The 20,855-nt window shown below is 41.2% G+C and overlaps 1 protein-coding gene across 2 annotated transcripts; it reads left to right on the top strand.

The window, feature by feature from the left end:
* The first annotated feature begins 11,040 nt into the window (after positions 1 to 11,040).
* On the top strand, positions 11,041 to 17,850 carry LOC309810393 (uncharacterized protein). 2 transcript variants are annotated; one of them, XR_014294974.1, is made up of 4 exons: positions 11,041 to 11,398; positions 13,171 to 13,215; positions 14,595 to 15,012; positions 16,385 to 17,850. XR_014294974.1 is itself a non-coding variant. In XM_082632391.1 (3 exons), the coding sequence occupies exons 1-3, from the start codon at positions 11,275 to 11,277 to the stop codon at positions 14,870 to 14,872; spliced, it is 447 nt and encodes a 148-aa protein (XP_082488517.1). In that variant the 5' UTR covers positions 11,041 to 11,274; the 3' UTR covers positions 14,873 to 15,345. The 2 variants fall into 2 exon arrangements, 1 of the variants encoding a protein (XP_082488517.1); XM_082632391.1 differs by lacking the exon at positions 16,385 to 17,850 and having other exon boundaries at positions 14,595 to 15,345.
* Positions 17,851 to 20,855: the final 3,005 nt, after the last annotated feature.

Raw genomic sequence — 20,855 nt, 5'->3', positions numbered from 1 at the left:
GAAGGGGTGGAGTTTAAGGTGAGTAGCCTCAGTGCAAGGTTAACGCTATAACATACAATGAGCATTCACGGTCACCAATTAGACAAGTTTGACACAAGTAGAAGATGAACATCTGTTGTAGAGAGTAGAGAATAAGGTTGGCAGGGCTGGGTGGGATCAAATTATGAAACATCTTGAACCATGGGGAAGCAGCATGGGAAACCAATGGAATATTATTATTACCATAATTATTCTTTTGCAACCCTATAAATTTATAGTGATAATAATTATGATACAACTACATAACATTTATATGATATGATTTTCAGAGCATCTCATGAGGCTTAATGCAGATAACTGCCTTTACCATTAACCTCAACTCTCCTTCCATGCCAAAAAAATATATATACAATTCTGAAGATTTAGATGTGAAAAAAATCTAAACAAAAGATTAATAATTCCTTTTCTTCCCATATAAAACACTCCAATCAAATGAAATAATTTACTTGAGTAAAAAGGAACGATAGCCTTGCATTTTTTAATATCAAAAAGCTAAAGAGGGCTTCCCTGGTGGCGCAGTGGTTGGGAGTGCGCCTGCCGATGCAGGGGATGCGGGTTCATGCCCCGGTCCGGGAGGATCCCACATGCTGCGGAGCGGCTGGGCCCGTGAGCCATGGCCGCTGAACCTGCGCATCCAGAGCCTGTGCTCCGCAACGGGAGAGGCCACAGCAGTGAGAGGCCCGCGTACAGGAAAAAAAAAAAAAAAAAAAAACTAAAGAATTTTTTAAATTGCATGAAAGAAAAAAGAGGAAACCTTTCTTGCAGGACAAAAGTGGATGAAGGGACAGAGGCAACATTTGGCGTTCGAGCGCTGTTTGTAATTCTCGCCACAGCAGTGTTCAAGGGATAGATTGTTTACAGAAGCATTGACATAATTACAGTCCTTCAGGAGCCCCAGAACTCCCAGTATTGCTGAAGTCAGAAGAACAATGAAAGGCCTCTTCTTAGGATGATCCATCAGAGAAAAGCTTAGGCAGCAGCGTTGTTTCTAAGTAACTTTGGCTGATTCTACGATAAAGATACATACAAAGAAACTGCAAAGCTTTGCTCCTGTGCATTAGCAATACAGTGTGACACGGGGTGGGGGTGGGTGGAAGAATCTGAATTTTGGAATTCAGTAGTTGGGTTTTAATCTTGATTGTGCCACTTAACTGTGTGAGCTTGGGCCAGTTTCTTAACCCACGTGTCAATTTCTTTATTTGGATAGTAGTGATTAACTACCTGATTTGGGAACTAAATGAAATGATGCATGTAAAGCATCTAAAGTGTCTTGTGTATAGTTGAACCTTAATAAATGCTCAGATGGTACATGAGTCTGCTGGGTGGGAGACATTGTGTGGAATACGTCTGAGGACATATAGAGTTTCTAAGACATGCATGGCATGGACCATGGGCTTTTAATTGCATTTTAACTGCAATGATTTTTTTCCTGTGGTACAAACTCTCTGAGGCAAACTGTTCCAGGCTGACTTCGTTAAAGGTTCTTTGCTCTTGGCTGTTTGGCCTGAAGGAGGCAGTGTAGGAGAGTTTTCTCCCTGCCATGAATCAGAGCAGTGGAACTACCAGCAGCTCTCAATTCTAAAAATAAATTCAAAATGACTTGAAGACTTAAATACAAGACATGACACCATAAAACTCCTAGGAGAGAACATATGCAAAATACTCTCTGATGTAAATTGTAGCAATGTGTTCTTAGGTCAGTCTCACAAAACGAAAGAAATAAAAGCAAAAATAAACAAATGGGACCTAATCAAACTTATAAACTTTTGTACAGCAAAGGAAACCATAAACAAAACAAAAAGACGACCTACAGACTGGGAGAAAGTATTGATAAATGATGCAACCAACAAGGGATTAGTTTCCAAAATATACAAACAGCTCGATATCAAAAAAAAAAAACAATCAAAAAATGGACAGAAGACCTAAATAGACATTTCTCCAAATAAGACATACAGATGGCCAAGAGGCACATGAAAAGATGCTCATCATCACTAATTATTAGAGAAATGCACATCAAAACTATGATGAGTTATCACTTCACACCAGTCAGAATGGCCACCATCAAAAAGACTACAAATAATAAATGCTGGAGAGGGTGTGGAGAAAAGGGAACCCTCCTACAGTGTCGGTGGGAATGTAAATTGGTGCAGCCACTATGGAGAACAGTGTGGAGGTTCCTTAAAAAACTAAAAATAGAGTTACCATACTATCCAGCAATCCTACTCCTGGGCATATATCCAGAGAAAACTCTATTTTGAAAAGATACATGCACACCAATGCTCAGAGCAGCACTATTTACAGTAGCCAAGATATGGAAGCAACCTAGGTGTCCATCAACAGACGAATGGATAAAGAAGATGTGGTACACACACACACACACACACACACACACACACACAATGGAATACTACTCAGCCATGGAAAAGAATGAAATAGTGCCATTTGCAGCAACCTGGATGGACCTAGAGATTACCATACTAAGTGAAGTAAATCAGACAGAAAAAGACAAATACCACATGATATCACTTACATGTGGAATCTTAAAAAATGCTACAAGTGAACATATTTACAAAACAGAAATGGACTCACAGACATAGAAAACGAACTTATGGTTACCAAAGTGGAAAGGTAAGGAGGGATAAATTAGGAGTTTGGAATTAGCAGATACACACTACTATATACAAAATATATAAACAACAAGGTCCTACTGTATAGCACAGGGAACTATATTCAATATCTTGCAATAAACTATAATGTAAAAGAATCTGAAAAAATATATTTATATGAATAACTGAATCACTTTCCTCTATACCAGAAACTAACACAACATTATAAATCAACTGTAGTTCAATTTTAAAAAAGTAAAATTTAAAAAAATGCAGCTCTGAAGAAAACTCAACCGGAAAGCTCAAGGAAGACAAAAAGGTCTGTGGCAACTTTTGTTAATCTCCTGGTTACAGTTTCAAACAAACCTGCTCTGCCCTTCATAGGAGAGAGATCTGGGAATCAGGAAGAGGCCTTAGAACCACAGTTTCTATCCTGTGTTTACATAATCTGGAAGAAAAATAAAATTGCAGTTAGTTTCTCTCTGTGTAGCAAGGAAACAGACAGTTTCATTAGTAATTCCATTTATTTGATTTCATTTCTTTCTGACCTACTTCCCTTTCTCACTTTCTCCCTTCCTCTCTTCTTCTCCCTTCCCTTCTTATCTCTCTTCCTCATTTTTTTTTTTTTTTGTGCGGTACACAGGCCTCTCACTGTTGTGGCCTCTCCCGTTGCGGAGCACAGGATCCGGGCGCGCAGGCTCAGCGGCCGTGGCTCACGGGCCCAGCCGCTCCGCGGCATATGGGATCTTCCCGGACCAGGGCACGAACCTGTGTCCCCTGCATCGGCAGGCGGACTCTCAACCACTGCGCCACCAGGGAAGCCCTCTCTTCCTCATTTTTGAGTGTATTTTTTACCTCTGCTTGGCCAGGATCTCAGTGTGAGCCATGCAGAGGCCATGCTAGTGTATTCCTAGGGACTGTCAACCACTGATGAGACCAGTGTCTTCTGTAACTTTGCTTTGGATGCATGAAAGTGACACATAAGTCATCCAGAAACGGACAATTTGTACTTCTTTCTCACTCTCTAATTCTTTGATTTTTTGTGCCCAGTCTGAAAGCCACAATTATGGAAGAATTTGTTTTCTTTTTAACAATAGATTACAGGTTAGAGATCAGGGTCAAGCTAGAAGCAAAAACTACCAGAGAGGTAATGAGAAAATTTCTAAAACAAGACCTGCACAATTCTGGTCTGTCTGTCCTGGCAATGCCAGAGAGGGGACCTGATCTCCCAATCTGGCATCCCACGTATTGCTGCACTATCAGACAACTCTACCAGTGAGGTCTCAAGATACTCTCTTTTGGAAAAGCACAAGAGTTGCTTCTGGAGATCATGTAGCCGAATTGCTGGCCACACAGACTAACAAACCAAGTCATCCACACTGGATTAGAATTCCTCTCTGCCACCCACTCACTCTGAGACAATTTCTCTCTTTACAACTAGGGGCAGTAATTACCTCATTGTAGAATTGATGGGAAAGTAAATAAAATGAGCATGTTTAGTACAATGCCAGGCACATGGTTAACATTTTTTTTAAAATTTATTTTATTTATTTTTATTTTTGGCTGTGTTGGGTCTTCATTGCTGCGTGCAGGCTTTCTCTAGTTGCAGTGAGCGGGGGCTACTCTTTGTTGCAGTGCGCAGGCTTCTTATTGCGGTGGCTTCTCTTGTTGCGGAGCATGGGCTCTAGGCACGCGGGCTTCAGTAGTTGCAGCACGCAGGCTCAGTAGTTGTGGCTCGCAGGCTCTAGAGCGCAGGCTCAGTAGTTGTGGCTCGCAGGCTCTAGAGCGCAGGCTCAGTAGTTGTTGCTCCGTGGAATGTGGGATCTTCCTGCACCAGGGCTCGAACCCGTGTCCCCTGCATTGGCAGATGGATTCTTAACCACTGCACCACCAGGGAAGCCCACATGGTTAACTTTTAATAAATGGTGATTATTATTATAATCATACCCTACTTGCCTTTTCCAGCTGAATTCTAGATGTTTATAAGTAACTCGTAGACCCCACACATGCTGGAAAAGTTTAAGTACACACACACACACATCTAGCAAACAGAAATGAATAGAATGTATGAATATATCTATTCAAGAATATGCCATCAGTATGGGTTGCAGCCCACAGGAGGAAATCTGTCCATTTCTAAACACAGGACACAACTTAATAAATCAAGATAGGACCTCTTGCAGTGTGTTGATATTTGAGTTGGTTTTCAATAGTCCTGACATTTTTTTTCTGCCTTGGGACAGGGCTGACTAACTCACGGAACATGTTCTTCCTCTATATGTATAGTTTACCTTTCTTATTCAGATATTACATGGTGCTTAAGTCTGAGCTCTCTTGAGACGGCAAAAGTGTGGCATATCACTTTTCACATCTGTGGCAGGCAATTCTAACCAATCAAGTTATTCTCTCCTGTTTAACCCAGACTCAGCCTCTGAATCCTCCTCAACATGGTGTGTAGACTGCCACTGCCAAGTGCTTGGAGTTGATAGACAAGGGGAAACTTTTTGTCATCTCTGGGTTCTATTCTCAAGGTTCTCACAGATTCATGAGAATACATGATGTAAATAAAACCTGGAAGAAGTAGAAAGCAGGTGATAATTACTGGCACAGGTTGTTTTTTTTTTTTCATTTGTGTGCATATGGGTGTTTGTGTGTGTGTGTGTAGGTATAGAATTTATTCAACAAGTATTTGTTGAGCTGGATCCTGTACCAGGTGCTGGGGATTCAAAGGTGAATAATGGTAGTCAAAGTCCTAGACCTCATGGGGCACTTTATTTTTTTTAATTATTATTTTAAAAACTTATTTATTTATTTATTTTTGGCTGCATTGGGTCTTTGTCACTGCTCGCAGGCTTTCTCTAATTGGCGGTGAGCGGGGGCTACTCTTCATTGCTGTGCACTGGCTTCTCATTACGGTAGCTTCTCTTGTTGCGGAGCATGGGGCTCTAGGCGTGTGGGCTTCAGTAGTTGTGGTGTGCAGGCTCTAGACTGCAGGCTGAGTAATTGTGGTGCATGGGCTTCAGTAGTTGTGGCTCGTGGGCTCTAGAGCACAGGCTCAGTAGTTGTGGCGCACAGACTTAGTTGCTCCGCGGCATGTGGGGTCTTCCTGGACCAGGGCTAGAACCCATGTCCTCTGCATTGGCAGGTGGTTTCTTAACCACTGTGCCGCCAGGGAAGCCCTCATGGGGCACTTTAAGAAATACTTGTGCTCACTCCCCACTGACTCTTTTGAAAACTTTAGTAAGCTAATTAGGTTAAGTGCCTCATTCATCATACCATGTTGTATCAGCAGTCTGCCTACCGTCTCCCCAACTAGGCTATAACCTTCTTAAAGGAAAGAACTGTAATCTCTTCAGTTTTTCAAAAGATTAAGGTAAAATTTACATATAGCAAAATGCACAATCTTTAAATATATAATTGGATGAATTTTTATAAACATATCTACCTGTGTAATCAATACTCTAATCAAGATAAAGAGCACATGTATTACCCCAGAATGTTCCTTTCTGCTTCTTTTCAGTAAATCCTCACCTCCCAAGAGCAACACTGTGCTATTTCTATCACCAGAGGTTAGATTTACGTGCTCTTGAACTTAGTAGAAATAGAATTATATAGTATATGCTCTTTGTTGTCTGGCTTCTTTCTCTCAACATAATATTTTGGAGATTCATCCATGTTTTTCTATGTATCAATAGTTTGTACCTCTTTATTAGTACAGAAGTACTTTATTGCTTAGTAATAATTCCATTGTATGAACGTACCACAATATGTTTATCCATTCTCCTGTTGGCAGACATTTGGGTTATTTCCAGTTTGGGGTAATGATGGATGATGGTTAATTATATGCGTCAACTTGATTAGACTATGGTACCCAGATATTTGGTCAAACACCAATCTAGATGGTGCTGTGAAGGTGTTTTTTTTAGAAGTGATTAACATTTAAATCAGACTTTGAGTGTACTCAAACTCATTTTACTCCATATTATGGAGGCAGATTACCCTCCATATTATGTGTGGGCCTCATCCAGTCAGTTGAAGGCCTACAAGAAAAAGACCGAGGTCCTCAGAGGAAGAAGGGATCCTGCTTCCAGACTGCCTTCAGATTCAGGACTGAAACATTAACTCTTCTCTGGGTCTCCAGCCTGCCCTGCAGATTTCAGACTCGAGAGTCCCTATAATCACATGAGCCAATTCCTTAAAATAAATCTTTCTCTCTCTGTATATATACACACAGCCTAGTGGTTCTGTGTCTCTGGGGAACCTTGACTAAGGCAATGGACAAACTTACTATAAACATTCTTGCTCAAGTCTTTTTGTGGACATGTTTCCATTTCCCTTGGGTAAATATCTAGGAGTGGAATAGAAAGGTCAGTCAGTGGGCATATATTTAACTTTATAAGAAAGTGCCAAACAGTTTTCCAAAGTGATGGACATTTTTTCACTCCCATCAGCAATATATGAGAGTTCTAGCTGCTGCACATTCTTGTCAACATTTAGTGGTGTCAGCCTTTTTAATTTTAGCTATTTCAATGGGTGTGCAGTGATATGTATTTGCAGTTTTAATTTGCATTTCTCTGAGAGCTAATCATGTTAAACAGCTTCTCACGTGCTTACTGGCTGTTTGTTTATCTTCTTTGGTGGACTGCCTGTTCAAATATTTTGCAATTTGTTCCTTTTGAATCTCAACTCCTAGCGTTTAGTAGGAGTTAACATAACTATTGAATGAATGAAGAGAAGAATGTTACATTCTCTATCATCAGTGATTATTCTGAAATGATTATTAAATCTTTGTCTAGTTATTTATAATGCTTCTCAAGTGCTTCAGTAATGCCTGACACATAGTCAGCAGCCAGCATTTGTCAGCTGCTAGTACCATCCCTATTTTTTATATGTGTGGAATTGGGGATCAGAAAAGTTATGTGACTTAACCAAGATTACCTGGTTACTAACTGTCAAAATCGCTGCTCCAATCTGGGCTTCTCCAATTCTGTAATTTCACTTTTTGACTTTTTTTGTTATTAATAGCTTGAGCATTTAATATTGAATTCACCATTGAATGTGTTACTTCATTGATTCTTTTAACTATTACTTATGGCAAATCTAATATGGCAAAGATAATGGTGCTAATCATTTTACATGTTTTAACTCATTTAATTCTCACTACAACCCTGTGACGAAAGTACTGCTGTGTTTATTTTAGACAATTAAACTGCAGTACAGAGAGGTTACGCAATTACCTAAGATCACATAGCTAATTAAGAGGTATAGGCAGGATTCGAGCTCAGTTGGTCCCATACCAATACCTATGTGATTTGTTTTGCTTCCTAACCACTATACTATACTGTTTCTTATGACAAGAATAATTTTGGACAAGTTGAATTTGAGGGGCTAATAAAACAGTGGGATGGAGAAGTCCAATGGAGTCATGACACTTAGGAGAGAGTTCCTGGTGGAGGTGGGGGGCAGGGGAAGGGGGAGAGGGGAGTGTGGTAAGACTGGGTGTTCAGTAAATTACAGTGCAAGACCATACTAGGAAAGATGTGTTAGGAGTAGTTAAAGAAAGGGCTGGCTATATTCAAAGATGAAGAAATTCCAACAGTTGATTTCAGAAAGTTCTATGGTAGTCCCCATTTTTTTATAGACCTACCTTGTCTACAAGAATAGGTCTATAATGATGATGTCTTTTGATCTGCAATAGTTTGTCCCTAAGATATTCCACAATATTTTGGCTGCTGTTTGCTGTTAGAGTCCAAGACAAGTGAACCTGTGTTGCCTGCCCACAGGGCCCAGGAGCCCAAGGTCATTCTGATAACCCCTTTTCTGTTTACTGGAAACCCCAAACACCCCCTCATGGGTCCCTTAGGTCAGGCTGACTAATCCCTTCTGCTCAGATTTCACTCTCCTGAAAAGGCCGTGTGAGGAGCAGGGAATGAGTCAGTCCCTTCAGGCTGGCAGTACCCAGGGCTGGAGCTAATCTGCATTATCTCAGCTCCCACAGGGTGAGTAATCATGCCGAGCCGGAAGATCTAACCCTGGAAAACAGGTGCAAGTATCCAAAGGAGGCCTTTGTGACCATAATAGGAGGTTAGCTGAAACTCAGTCTATATTTACTCCTTGCAACAGAATATTTATTGGACCATGGTCTACAGGAACATTCAGGTTCCCTAAAAATTGATCTCTGCACCGATTATTTGGGCATCTCAGAAACACCAGGACTTGCACAGCAGGTCTGAGTCCAAGTCTTCCTCCTGACAGTCCAGAGAGGCAGTACTTGGCGAGGATTGACTAAGCCAGCCCCTGCCTACTGGGCTGCACGCACAAACATGTTTTTGAAGCCCTGTATACGCTCAGCCCGGAACACGCTGTTCTCTCTGGGAGGTTGCCAGAAACTTACGAGAGAGTCAGATCAATGCCAAGAATAGACACCAAGGCTTCTCTCCTGTCTCAGAAGGGGACCCTGTGTGGTGCTGGGTGGCCACCACCCCTCCCTGATCCTCTAGCCTTCCACACCAAGCCTACAAACTGTTTCCCTGCACTTCTCAACACCTTGGTTAGTTTTTTTAATTTTTTTTAACATCTTTTTTGGAGTATAATTTCTTTACAATGTTGTGTTAGTTTCTGCTGTTTTTTAAATGATTGTTAGAGACCACTACATATCTTTGGGCCACCGTAATCATGCTATTCAAAGCCAAATGCAAATATGTTCCTTGTACTTTCATTCATTTTGCATCTCATAGCCTTGGGCCCTGGACCTTAGAAGCAGTGCCCGAGGAGAATAACCACCAACCTGTCCCATTTCATACAGGTACAGGCAGGGTTTGAGTTGCTGCCCTCCCAAGCTAGCCCTCTGCTGTAGCTTTGGCAAGGAACACAAAGGTTACTTGAGATTCAACCAGTGCTGGTAAAGTGATAAGAAAACGTTTATCTTCTCTCAGAGGTGCTCTTCCCAAATCCTCAGTGTCTCCATTTGGCTCAGCTCTATCTATAACCAAATATTTTAAAATATTTTTTCCTCTATAATTGGCAAGTGTCAATTTTTAAGTAAGTATTTTAAAGTGAGTTTTTCATATATTTCCTATATTTGTATAGGGTATAGCTTCTTGTTGGAGCACTGTTTGCATAGTTCTCTAAGTTTCTAAGATTCAGCTGCTTTTTGGTTTACGAATGCCGATTAATCAAGATACGTTTACGTGGTGTCAACTACCTGAAATGTAGGCATTCACCCATTTCATCCATCCATCCATCCATCCATCCATTCACTCATTCACCCACCCAATACTTTTTGAGTTTAAAGTCCCTATAAGTAACTCACCAGCCTTATAAAGACACTGAAGTTGAGAACCTACAGTAATTAAGAGATGATAAATGTCACACAGATCCTTATTGCTTATTAAGCAACTGAAAACAGAAAAGCTCAGGGGAGAATGATCTGTGTGAAAGTTAAAAATTCTGCCATGGAGTGACTTCACCAACCATATGCAACTGCAAAATATAGAAAGCCAAGATCAGGCAGGATAAGCTCATTCTGTTCTTAGGACCTGCTAATTGGTTTCACATGTATGTAGATGGAACCCTCCTGGGGCTAGATTCCAATATGGGGAGAGAAATGAGATAATTTCTCTGAAAGATACATCTGAGTCAGACAGAAGGAGATGTTATAACACTGGGCTGTGGTTATAATCAGTGTTGGTGTGAGGATGACACTTTATTTAGGGAGATGTTGATAGTCAAAAAGAACTGAGTTTAAATGTCATTTCTCCACTTCCTAAGCATGACCTTGGCTATTCAGTCACATTATTTATTTATTCAATAAGTATTTATTGAGCTCTAGTGCCAAGCATGGTATGAGATGATGGAAATTCTCTTCCCCTCACAGCATAACACTGATTATTTTTTGAGCTTCACTCTAAGTCATAATAATACCTATCATTCAGAATTGTGTGGAGTTCATATACATTGCATTTGTGATAAGATACTGAGTGGGACTTTTCTTATTGTCTCAGAACTGGCAACTTGGCTCCAAACTTGGGGAAAATAGATGATAATTAGAGGACAAAGAGATGATTGAGATTTATTAAGAGGCAAATTCATTCTGCTGCCTCAGTTATCACTCTCTACTCACTAATCTAATCTTGAGGGAACTACTGAATTGTAATCTTCAGCTTCAGAAAGAGTTCCACGTCTTTTCCTTCCACCCTTGGAGGGTGCTCCTTCTAAAAGAAACCAACGGGTTTCCCCGAGAGAATGATTTGTAGAGATTGGGGACAGGGGTGCTGGCAAGAAGTTGAGCCTGGAATCTCATTTTTCAGTTGGTTACCTACTTATGCAATGAATGGATTTGCTAAACTGCACTTTGTGCCTATGTAAGCAATGGGAAAGAGAATTAGGGAAAAAACTCAGGGTAGAGAAAATGAGCAGTAGGGGAATAGGGCACATTTCCATTATCTGGCAGGAAAAAGATGCATGAGACTTCTCTAGGTCAAGTGGATACCATGGAAATCTTGAATTACTGGAACCCCACCGTAACGTGTGACTAAGAAGAGACCCCAGCAGCAAAAGCTTGTAGAATGGATTATATAGGGATGGGAGCTGGGGGAGATTGGAAAAGGTCCACTGGAGCTAATTTCCCATGAGAGGTGGCAACTCAGTGAAGAGGCTGCAGAAGAGCCTTCCAGAGAATCATCAGGTGTCTCCCAAGAGGTACAGATTTGGATGGTTGCCCTGGGAGAGGGCAGAGATCACAGTGGCAACCGGTAAGTAAAAACATTTCCGCTCCCTTTGAGAATTCTGTCTCCCTGTCTTCAACACAGCAAAGGGCTCAGAAGATGTGTGGGGTGGGGAAGGGGGGAAATCATCAAGAGATGCCCCCTCTCCTTGGAAGTGGATGGCACTGGAGTATATCTTTTACAACCTGAAAAATTCAGAAAACTGGCATCTGCCGGAGACACCATAAAGTCTTGGGAAGGGGAGATTCGATGGAGCATGTTTTAAAGCAGTGATTGAAGAAAAATAAAACCCTATGGAGTTTGAATCCTGCTGAGTTCACAATGTTCAGTAAACTGCTGACAAATCTGAAGTGCTTAGCAAACAGTGCTTCACAAATGGAAGATATCATTAATCCTAATCACCTAAAGAGAATAAATATTCAGAAAATCTCTACAGGTTTCAATATCAAAGAGCAAGTAAGATGCTCAATTTGTATTTTTGCTTTAGGAGAAAGCATAATATGTTCATTATGTCTTCAAGTTTCTGTTTTCCTCATGAAGGGCTTCTCAGGATGTTTTCTGGGTTGTCTCACCACATTCCTTTTGCTATTTTAGGCATTTGCCTTCTTTGTCATTTCGTAGACCCCCTCAGGGAATGAGAAGATCATAAAGGTCATCTATTCCCACCAACTTAGTTGAAGATAAAATACTATTTAATTATTGAAAAAATACTTCAAGTTTTTAAAAACAAAGTATCTTGTGTAGGTGTGCATAAAGCAATTTCTGCAGACTTAGTACACAAAGAGGAGACCGAGAGTCCTGATGTAGTGAAGCAAAAGGAAGAGGACACTGGGCTCAGCACAGAGGAGCCAGACAACTTCTCAGGAATGTGATAGCTCATGTGCTATTCAACACCACTTAGCGTCCATTTCCTCAGCTATAAAATGGAGATTTTGACAAGGACCACACTGAATAATTGTGATGATTAAATGAGATCATTATGGAAAGCATGGAACACAGTGCTAGGCACAGAGTTGATGCTCAAGAAATAGCTGTTTTCCCCTTTCCGAGTTTGCAGGGTCAGAAGACACCCCTGGGAAGAAGAAATAATGAGTTGTTCAGAGGAGAGAGAGGCATTGGGGAGGGGAGTATCAGAAAAAATACACTGAACATTCACTTGCACATTCAGCCGACGAGAACTGGTGGTCATTTAAGTGGCATTATTAAGAAGAGCCACAGAAAATCATGATGACACTATTGGAGCAGAATGACATACTGATATTTTCATATTTTTTTCATAATGTATTTTTTAAATAATTTTTTTTGATGTGGACAATTTTTAAAGCTTTTATTGAATTTGTTACAATATTGCTTCTGTTTTATGTTTTGGGTTTTTTTTTTGGCTGTGAGGCATGTGGGATCTTAGCTCCCTGACCGGGGATCAAACCTGCAGCCCCTGCATTGGCAGGCAAAGTCTTAACCACTGTACCACCAGGGAAGTCTCTTTCATAATGTATTGATAACCTGGTATTAATACCTGTTGTTTATTTAAAAACTGTTCAGAATTCAGAAAAATTTTTTTAAATCATTGAAACTAAGTATTTGGCAGATGTCACCTATAAAATGTATAACATTTTATATAACATTAAAGAAACTTAAATTTCAAAAATATAAATATTAAACATACATTACCATTCTACTTTGAATTAATAGCAGGGGAAATGCAATAAAATAGTACTTATACCAAATAAACTAACATTACAAAAAGTGAAAAAAATAAATCCTGAAAATTGAATTAAATTATTTGATTTTCTTTGCAGGTCTGATCTTAAGAACCATGTGTATCAATGGTGACATCTTTGATGGTGAGCCTAGTTTGGGGGCAAATTTTTCTAGCCACTAGGAATGATTTTTCATATTTTATACTAGCTGGAGGAATAGTTAAGAGATTAAATATAAACTAAATCCAAATTTCTTTCTCTCATCTTTTACCTACAAGTAATCTTATCTTTATGTGCTAATATAATATTTTAGAAATTTTTATTTTTTATTAAGGACTTCAATATTTTTATTGACAGTGAGCTGTAGTTTTTGTTACTAAGGCCCAGCGGTCGATTTGCAAGATGCCTGGTTCTTAATTTCTGCTATGAAACAGCCTTTGTTCAAACAAACAAAACAAATCAATCAAACAGATAAGGAGTTTCCACCACTGAACACTGATTGTTTTTGCTATCAACCTGACCCCATTCGAAGTGCAGATATTTTGAGGGTAAGACTGAGTCTGTTTTTTATAATTCTCTTTTAGGGAGACTCTCCTTCTTTATATACTCAGGTTAATGCTAAAAATAATTTTTAAAAATACTTCTTTCAAGAAGTAGAACTAGAAAGAATTTGATTTGGGAAAATCTGTGTTAAGACTTCCAATCTTTTTCACTCACTAGCCTAGACACCTTGAGAAATCGTAAAGCCTCCCTTTCAATGCTGGGTTTAACTCTCTAGGTACTTCTCAAGACATAAATAATTCAGATTTCAGGTTTTTTAAATACTAAAATAATGGTATCACACCAACAAAAAGAGTGGTTCTTAACAATCAATAGCATGATATACTGGAGTTCTAGAATATTGCAGTTCAACACTGCAATCACTTAATTTAAATCATCTTGCTCAGAAAATTTTCCTTCAATGAAAGCTACTTTAGTGTCTAAATTTCATTTTTAGAGTAAGTCCACATCGATTTAAGGCAGCTGTTTACAGGATATCCTTAAATACATGAATTCACCTCAGGTGTCCTCCCTTTAGTCATTAATGACTTGGCATAAATTGTATATCAGCCGAGTAGTCAAGAATCGGACCCAGACCAAGTCTGTTGTTTTTCAAGGCTGAGCAGCGGACAGAGAACTGCATGCAGGAGGAAGATAATTCCTATTGGAGGTCGGAACCGGGGTGGGGGTGGGGGGCGTGCAGCAGGTTGGCCCTGGAAAGCCTGGGGCTGCCTCAGGAAGACAAAGTGGGCTTAGAAGAAATGCTAATGCAGGCAGGGAAGCACCAGAGGGTGGACGGACACCTCCTCTCTAAACCTCAAACCACGTTTACACTGGGCACACTTTGTGGCAGAGCCCTTGTATTAAGCATTACTGAGAAAATGTATCTTAAAAAAGTGACAGTCCATGCTCTTAACAGCTTGAGGAAAGGAGAAAATCAGACCTAATACTGTTATTGACCCTCCCAAGTCTGCCTCCAACAGGCGTCCTCCTGCTCTGTGTCACTGGGGCCAACGGAATGAGACCCGATTTGGATCAGGAGCAAAGAAAAGCTTTTTACTCTTTGATCAAAGAAAGAAGAGGCGCAAGCTTGCCTCTAGAACACATGCCCCCCGGGACAGGCCACGGTGGGTGTGTCTGCTTTACCGGGATCTTGTCAGCGGGGGAGGGGGCGGAGTTCTCAGAGGTGGGCGCAGCTGTGCTCGCTGCTCGAGATCACAAGTGCTGGGCGCAGCGACTCTGCACGCCGCCGCCATCTTGAATTGCAGTGTACTGCACAGCGCTTCCGCCCAGGACCCAGCAGCTGAGGTGTCCGCTGGCCATTTCTCGTGAGAAACTCTGGTATGAAGCGCCGAGTCTGAGGCCTCTGTACGTGAAGCTAGACGAAGCGCGAAAGAGCAGGTTAGACCTTACCACCGAGATTCCGTCTTATTTTTTTCTGGGACCCCAGTGGGCTTTGCTGGTGACGGTATGCACAAATGATGTGAAGAAATGCACAAATTAATATAATCATAGGAAACATTCAGGAAAAAATTAAGAGTAAATGAGGTTGGATAAGAAGTAATGAAATGGGGCTTCCCTGGTGGCGCAGTGGTTGGGAGTCCGCCTGCTGATGCAGGGGACACGGGTTCGTGCCCCGGTCCGGGAAGATCCCACATGCCACGGAGCGGCTGGGCCCGCTGTGAGCCATGGCCGCTGAGCCTGCGCGTCCGGAGCCTGTGCTCCGCAACGGGAGAGGCCACAACGGTGAGAGGCCTGCGTACCGCAAAAAGAAAAAAAAAAAAAAAAAAAAAGTAATGAAATGATTAGTGAAGTACGGGTTTCTCTAGAGGGGAATATTTTGAGCCAGATTTTAAGAAGTTGGATGTGGTTAGCAAAAACAAAATGTCTTTCTATACTGAGAGACTGCTATATGCAAGGGTGTTCTCTTAGCCTGGGTTCCTGAGAAAAGAGTCTGAGGTTAATCTCATGAGCACATGTTTTCTTGTGGAGTGCAGTCCTGGGGGAGCAAGAATGAGGCAAAAAGGAAGGCTAGAAATAAATTTTAAAAATCATGTTAAGGAGATCTAGTTATAGGACATTCAAATGGTTGCTCAGTTATGCAGAACAACTCCAGAGAGAACTCATGAATTCCCAGCATCTCAGAACAGGCCTCTATGTTAAGAAGGGAGAACAGGCTATCCACGTACTTCCTTCTGTATCCTGTTTCTCACCTCGGGTTTGCCAGTGTTAACTTTCCCATCTTCCTTCCGTACAGCTGGTGGGATTGGACCCCCAGCTACTGGAGCGGCTGTGGTTTCTGCCATGATAAAAGTGATGGAGGCCATATCAGAGCCTGGCCTTTTCTCCCCAGAATTTGCAGTGGAGGCTGAGATAACCAGTGTTAAATGGTGAATCCTCAAGGTTTTGTAATTACTGGAATGGGATGAGCGAGTCCACCATTGCTGGCCTGCTCTTAATCAGGAACCAGGGCAAGCAGCGCTCAGGTAGGGAACAGATGAGGCCACGAGGATGTGAGGAGACTTAGGAGATAGGTCTGGTACAGGGATGAAAACGGATGGTGAAAAACCAAGCCTGTTTAGAGGGAATGGGTCCTAGGCAAATGGGTAATTTAGTGTGTCATTAGGGCGAATTCCCCGAGGGCCAAAAGCTAGAATTTCATAAGTTGATTTAAGTGAGTTTGAAACTTTTGCCCATTTTGTTTTGCTTATTATGGCTGATACTATGGTTTTAACTATTTAATAATCTTTTCAACCTCCTTCCTAAACTGCAGAGGCTGGAAAGCTAAAAGTAACACTTTCCAGACTCCAACACAGCTAGAGTTCTGGCTATGATTCAGGTTGTGCCAAAAAGATGCACTCGTGAAAAACTTGAATTCAGGACTGAAGGAAATGGGGTGAGAGGCATAAGACACAGTTGTAGCAGGGGCTGGGTGTGTAGTCAGCAGCCATAATCGGACTTCCTATTGTGGCCCTGCTCCCAGGTGGCCCAATTGTGTGGTGTGGCTTTGGAAATTTCTCAACCTCAAGACTGTTTCTCAATTAATCTGTAAGCCTTTTACTGCTCTATTAAAACAAAACAAAACAAAAACCTCTTTTGCTTAAATCAGCTAGAGGGAATACTATTCTGAGGAAACGACCATTGCCACACTCATAATATTTTTTTAAAGCTTTGCCAGAGAAGTCTTTCCTCTCCTTATAAGGCCACTAGTCCCATCATGAAGACTCTACCCTCCTGACCTCATCTAACTCTAATTACCTCTCAAAGGCCCCATCTCCAAATACCATCACATTGATGGTTAGAGCTTCACCATATGTATCTGGGAGCGGGGACACAAATATTCCATCCATTACACACAGACAAAACGAGGGAGATCAATTCTGGCTCTTAGATAAAATGCCGTTCAGGGTCCACAGTCATTAAATCTGATAGTCACTTTTAGCACATATTCTTATAGCTAATACCCATGAAGAAACACAGAACCCTGAATGTACCTAAATGAATTTGACTTCTTGGGCATCATCAAACATTAAGAGAACCTTAACAAAATGTGTACCATGTTAAGGAATTTATTGTTCAAAGATAAGGAAAGATGCAGTGTCTGTAGAGTTGTAATGCAAGGAGGAATTCCTGTCTTCCCTGCACACTCAGGAGGGGTAAACAAACATTAGGTCACTGCCTCAGCCTGTGTGCTCTGCATAACTTCTGATGTCCTTCTAGTAGACCTCGATCCCTTACTGTGTCTTATTGTGACCTCCTCTCCCCAACCCTGGTCCTGCCTAGCCGGGGACTGAAAGGTCATTTTCAAGCAACTGCACACAAATGAGTAAAAAACTTGCCCCTAATTTCATGCTTTATCTAGAAGGTGTGCTGAAGGTAATAAACCCAGAAGCATTAAATAATTGGTCTACATTCAAAGGGCTTCTGGCTTAAAACCTCAAAGCCAGACCTGTCAAAATGCTCACAGAACAAAGGGGGTTTCTGAGTCCATTTCTAAGGCTCTTCTATCCTTAGAAGGCATTTGGGTTTATAATAAAAATGGTTTGGGGACTTCCCTGGCGGTCCAGTGGTTAAAACTCTGCGCTGCTGCTGCAGGGGGCACAGGTTTGATCTCTGGTTGGGGAACTAAGATCGCACATGCCACGTGGCACGACCAAAAGAAAAAAATGTTTTGTTTTCCCAATAATATTAAGGGGAAAAATCACTTGTGACTAGTACTTGATTGAGAGTGAAGCTATGTGAAAGAAGCAAAAGTGGCGTTTGTAGTAACTAATTGTTCAAAATGTTTTTTGTTTGTTTGTTTGTTTTGCGGTACGCGGGCCTCTCACTGTTGTGGCCTCTCCCGCTGCGGAGCACAGGCTCTGGACGCGCAGGCTCAGCGGCCATGGCTCACGGGCCCAGCCGTACCACGGCATGTGGGACCTTCCCGGACCGGGGCACAAACCCGTGTCCCCTGCATCGGCAGGCAGACTCTCAACCACTGCACCACCAGGGAAGCCCCAAAATGGTTTTTATAAACATTCCAGGGAATGTTTTCCTCACAAAAACATTCTCACCCAAAGCAAGAATGATTTTTTGCAAAAATGTCAACCAAAGGTAAACTTTACATCATGCTGAAATTATTTATTTATTTATTTAGACCTCTTTGATTTCTTTTTTTAAATTAATTAATTAATTTATGGCTGTGTTGGGTCTTCATTGTTGAGCGTGGGCTTTCTCTAGTTGTGGCGAGTGGAGGCTTCTCATTGTCGTGGCTTCTCTTGTTGTGGAGCACGGGCTCTAGGCACGCAGGCTTCAGTAGCTGTGGCACATGGGCTCGGTAGTTGTGGCTTGCGGGCTCTAGAGCTCAGGCTTAGTAGTTGTGGTGCACGGGCTTAGTTGCTCCGCGGCATGTGGGATCTTCCCGGGCCAGGGATCGAACCCGTGTCCCTTGCATTGGCAGGCAGATTCTTAACCACTGCACCACCAGGGAAGCCCCTTTGCTGAAATAATTGAAAAGATATTAATTGTTTTCTAGATCCTTGCTAATCAAAGTATCACCCATGGACCAGAACCATTAGCACCATCTGGGAAATTGTTAGAAATTCAGTCTCTGGCCCTACCCAGACCTACTGAATTAGAACCTACATTTTAACAATATTCCCATGTGATTTGTAAGCACATTAGAGTTTTCAAAGCCCCATCTTGATATTGTAAAATTTTTCATAAGGCCACTTGTTGAAATGATTCCATTTAGCATTTAAATATGTTATGGCAAATGTCCATTAAGGATCAGCAAACACTTATTTGTGTCCCTATCAATGCTATTGTTATGTGGATTTTTAATTTAGTCAATTTTTGTTGTTATCATAAGGAACTCTGCTTTTATCCAGTGGTATTTCTTGAGCTTCCCAAAGTGAGAAGTAGTCCCTATTTTTTCTTATTTGTTCTTGTAGCTAATTGTTTTTTTTTTTTTTTTTTTTTTGCGGTACGTGGACCTCTCACTGTGTGGCCTCTCCCGTTGCAGAGCACAGGCTCCGGACGCGCAGGCTCAGCGTCCATGGCTCACGGGCCTAGCCGCTCTGCGGCATGTGGGATCTTCCCGGACCGGGGCACGAACCCGTGTCCCCTGCATCGGCAGGCGGACTCTCAACCACTGCGCCACCAGGGAACCCCAAGCTAATTGTTTTAATCATCTTTTTTGTTGTTCCTTCAGGCTCCAGTGATGGGTTATCATTTAAGGATTCTCAAAAGCCTTCTGAAATACCCCCAAAGTTGTTTTGGCATACCCAGAGGCATTTTCTCTGTTCTTCCTTGCTTACAGAACCATGATTTGGTTCAGTGTCATGATGTTTTTAGCCTTAGTCTAAGCAAATCATGATGATCTTATGTTCCTTTACCATGTACTGAATTTCCCATCCTCATTTTAACTAAGGGTGACTGAGATCTGACCAAAAAGGGATAAGTTGGAGGTTTATGGGAAAGTCTTTATTCCCTAAAAAAACAACAGAAATGAAAATGTAGCTCACCGGTCCCTGGTGTTGCTTCTTTTAACCTAAAAGACAGGATGCCTGGTGCTGTGAGAGTCATTTGAAACCATGAAGTGATAAAAATAAGGACAAAAAGTCAATTTGCTGAGAATGGTAGAAAGGAAGAGTAGAAAGAGCCCAATTCCTAAGGACAAGATTGGATCAACACTCATGTCCTGGACTCTATTTCAGAGTGTGGGTTATGGAAAAACAAAAGAAAGCAAAAAGCAAAACAAAAACCACTCCTGCCTCCAAACCCTATCTACTTAAGATTTTGTTAGGCTACTGTGTTGCTATTTGCTACTGAAAGTATTCCTAACTGGTACAAATAAGGAGGGCTTACTATAGTCAGGGAATTACTCTGTAAGTGCAAAAGGTTGTGGAATATATGGCTCATGTAGTGAGGCAACACAGAGGATTAGAAGACCTGGATTCTGATATTGGCCTCTACACCCCTTAGCTGTGAGAAACTGCAACCTTGCTTTACAGAAACTTTGGCTCTGCTGTTTACAAGGTCAGTGTCAACTCCCAGTGCTTTCCTTTTCTGGCAAAAAAAAAAAAAAGAAAAGAAAAAGAAAATGGGTTAGGTTCTGTAGATTTTTCTTTATGTAAGTATATGAGTTTTCATAAAACTTTCCAGAGAGTCAGATGTTTTCCTTGTTGTTGGTTGTTTCCTATAAATTAGGCTTAATTACAGGATCTTCCCAGTAGCATATTTTTGATGAATATAATGATTTTCTTTCGCTTTGGGGGATGAAAGAGAAAAGTAGAGCTTTAAAAAGATTTTCTTTTAAAGTAACAGCCTTCTTTTCCAAGGTAAACAAAATTTTATGGTGAATCATGACCAATTTCCTCATATATTTTAAATAAAGGATTTTAAAAAGTCACATCTAGGTCTTGCAAGGAAAACAGGAACATTAAAAGAGAAGTCGAATTAGCATTCCAAGTATTTTATGTCTGGTAGATTTTAGGTAAAATTTGCTGCTGACTTTTCAAACTGATAGGCTTTGATAGTCCCTAGATATCCACCAAATGGTTTTAATCCACCTAATGTTTTAAAAAATTTGTATTTGTTGCCAGCAATTCCTCTGTTTCTGTTCTACCTTACACTTCTCCCACACTTGCATTTGTTCCACCTCAGAAGTGCTAGCACTCGCTTGGTGCCAAAGCTGCGTTAGGGTGAGTGGTAAGGTCAGTGATGGTGGGTGTTATGGATTGAATTGTGTCCCCACAAAA

The sequence above is a fragment of the Mesoplodon mirus genome (genome assembly GCF_964341445.2).
Source record: "Mesoplodon mirus genome assembly, chromosome: 9".
In the NCBI taxonomy this organism is placed as follows: Eukaryota; Metazoa; Chordata; class Mammalia; order Artiodactyla; family Ziphiidae; genus Mesoplodon; species Mesoplodon mirus.
Note: the sequence above shows the minus strand (reverse complement) of the source record. Positions and strands in the feature narration are given on the sequence as shown.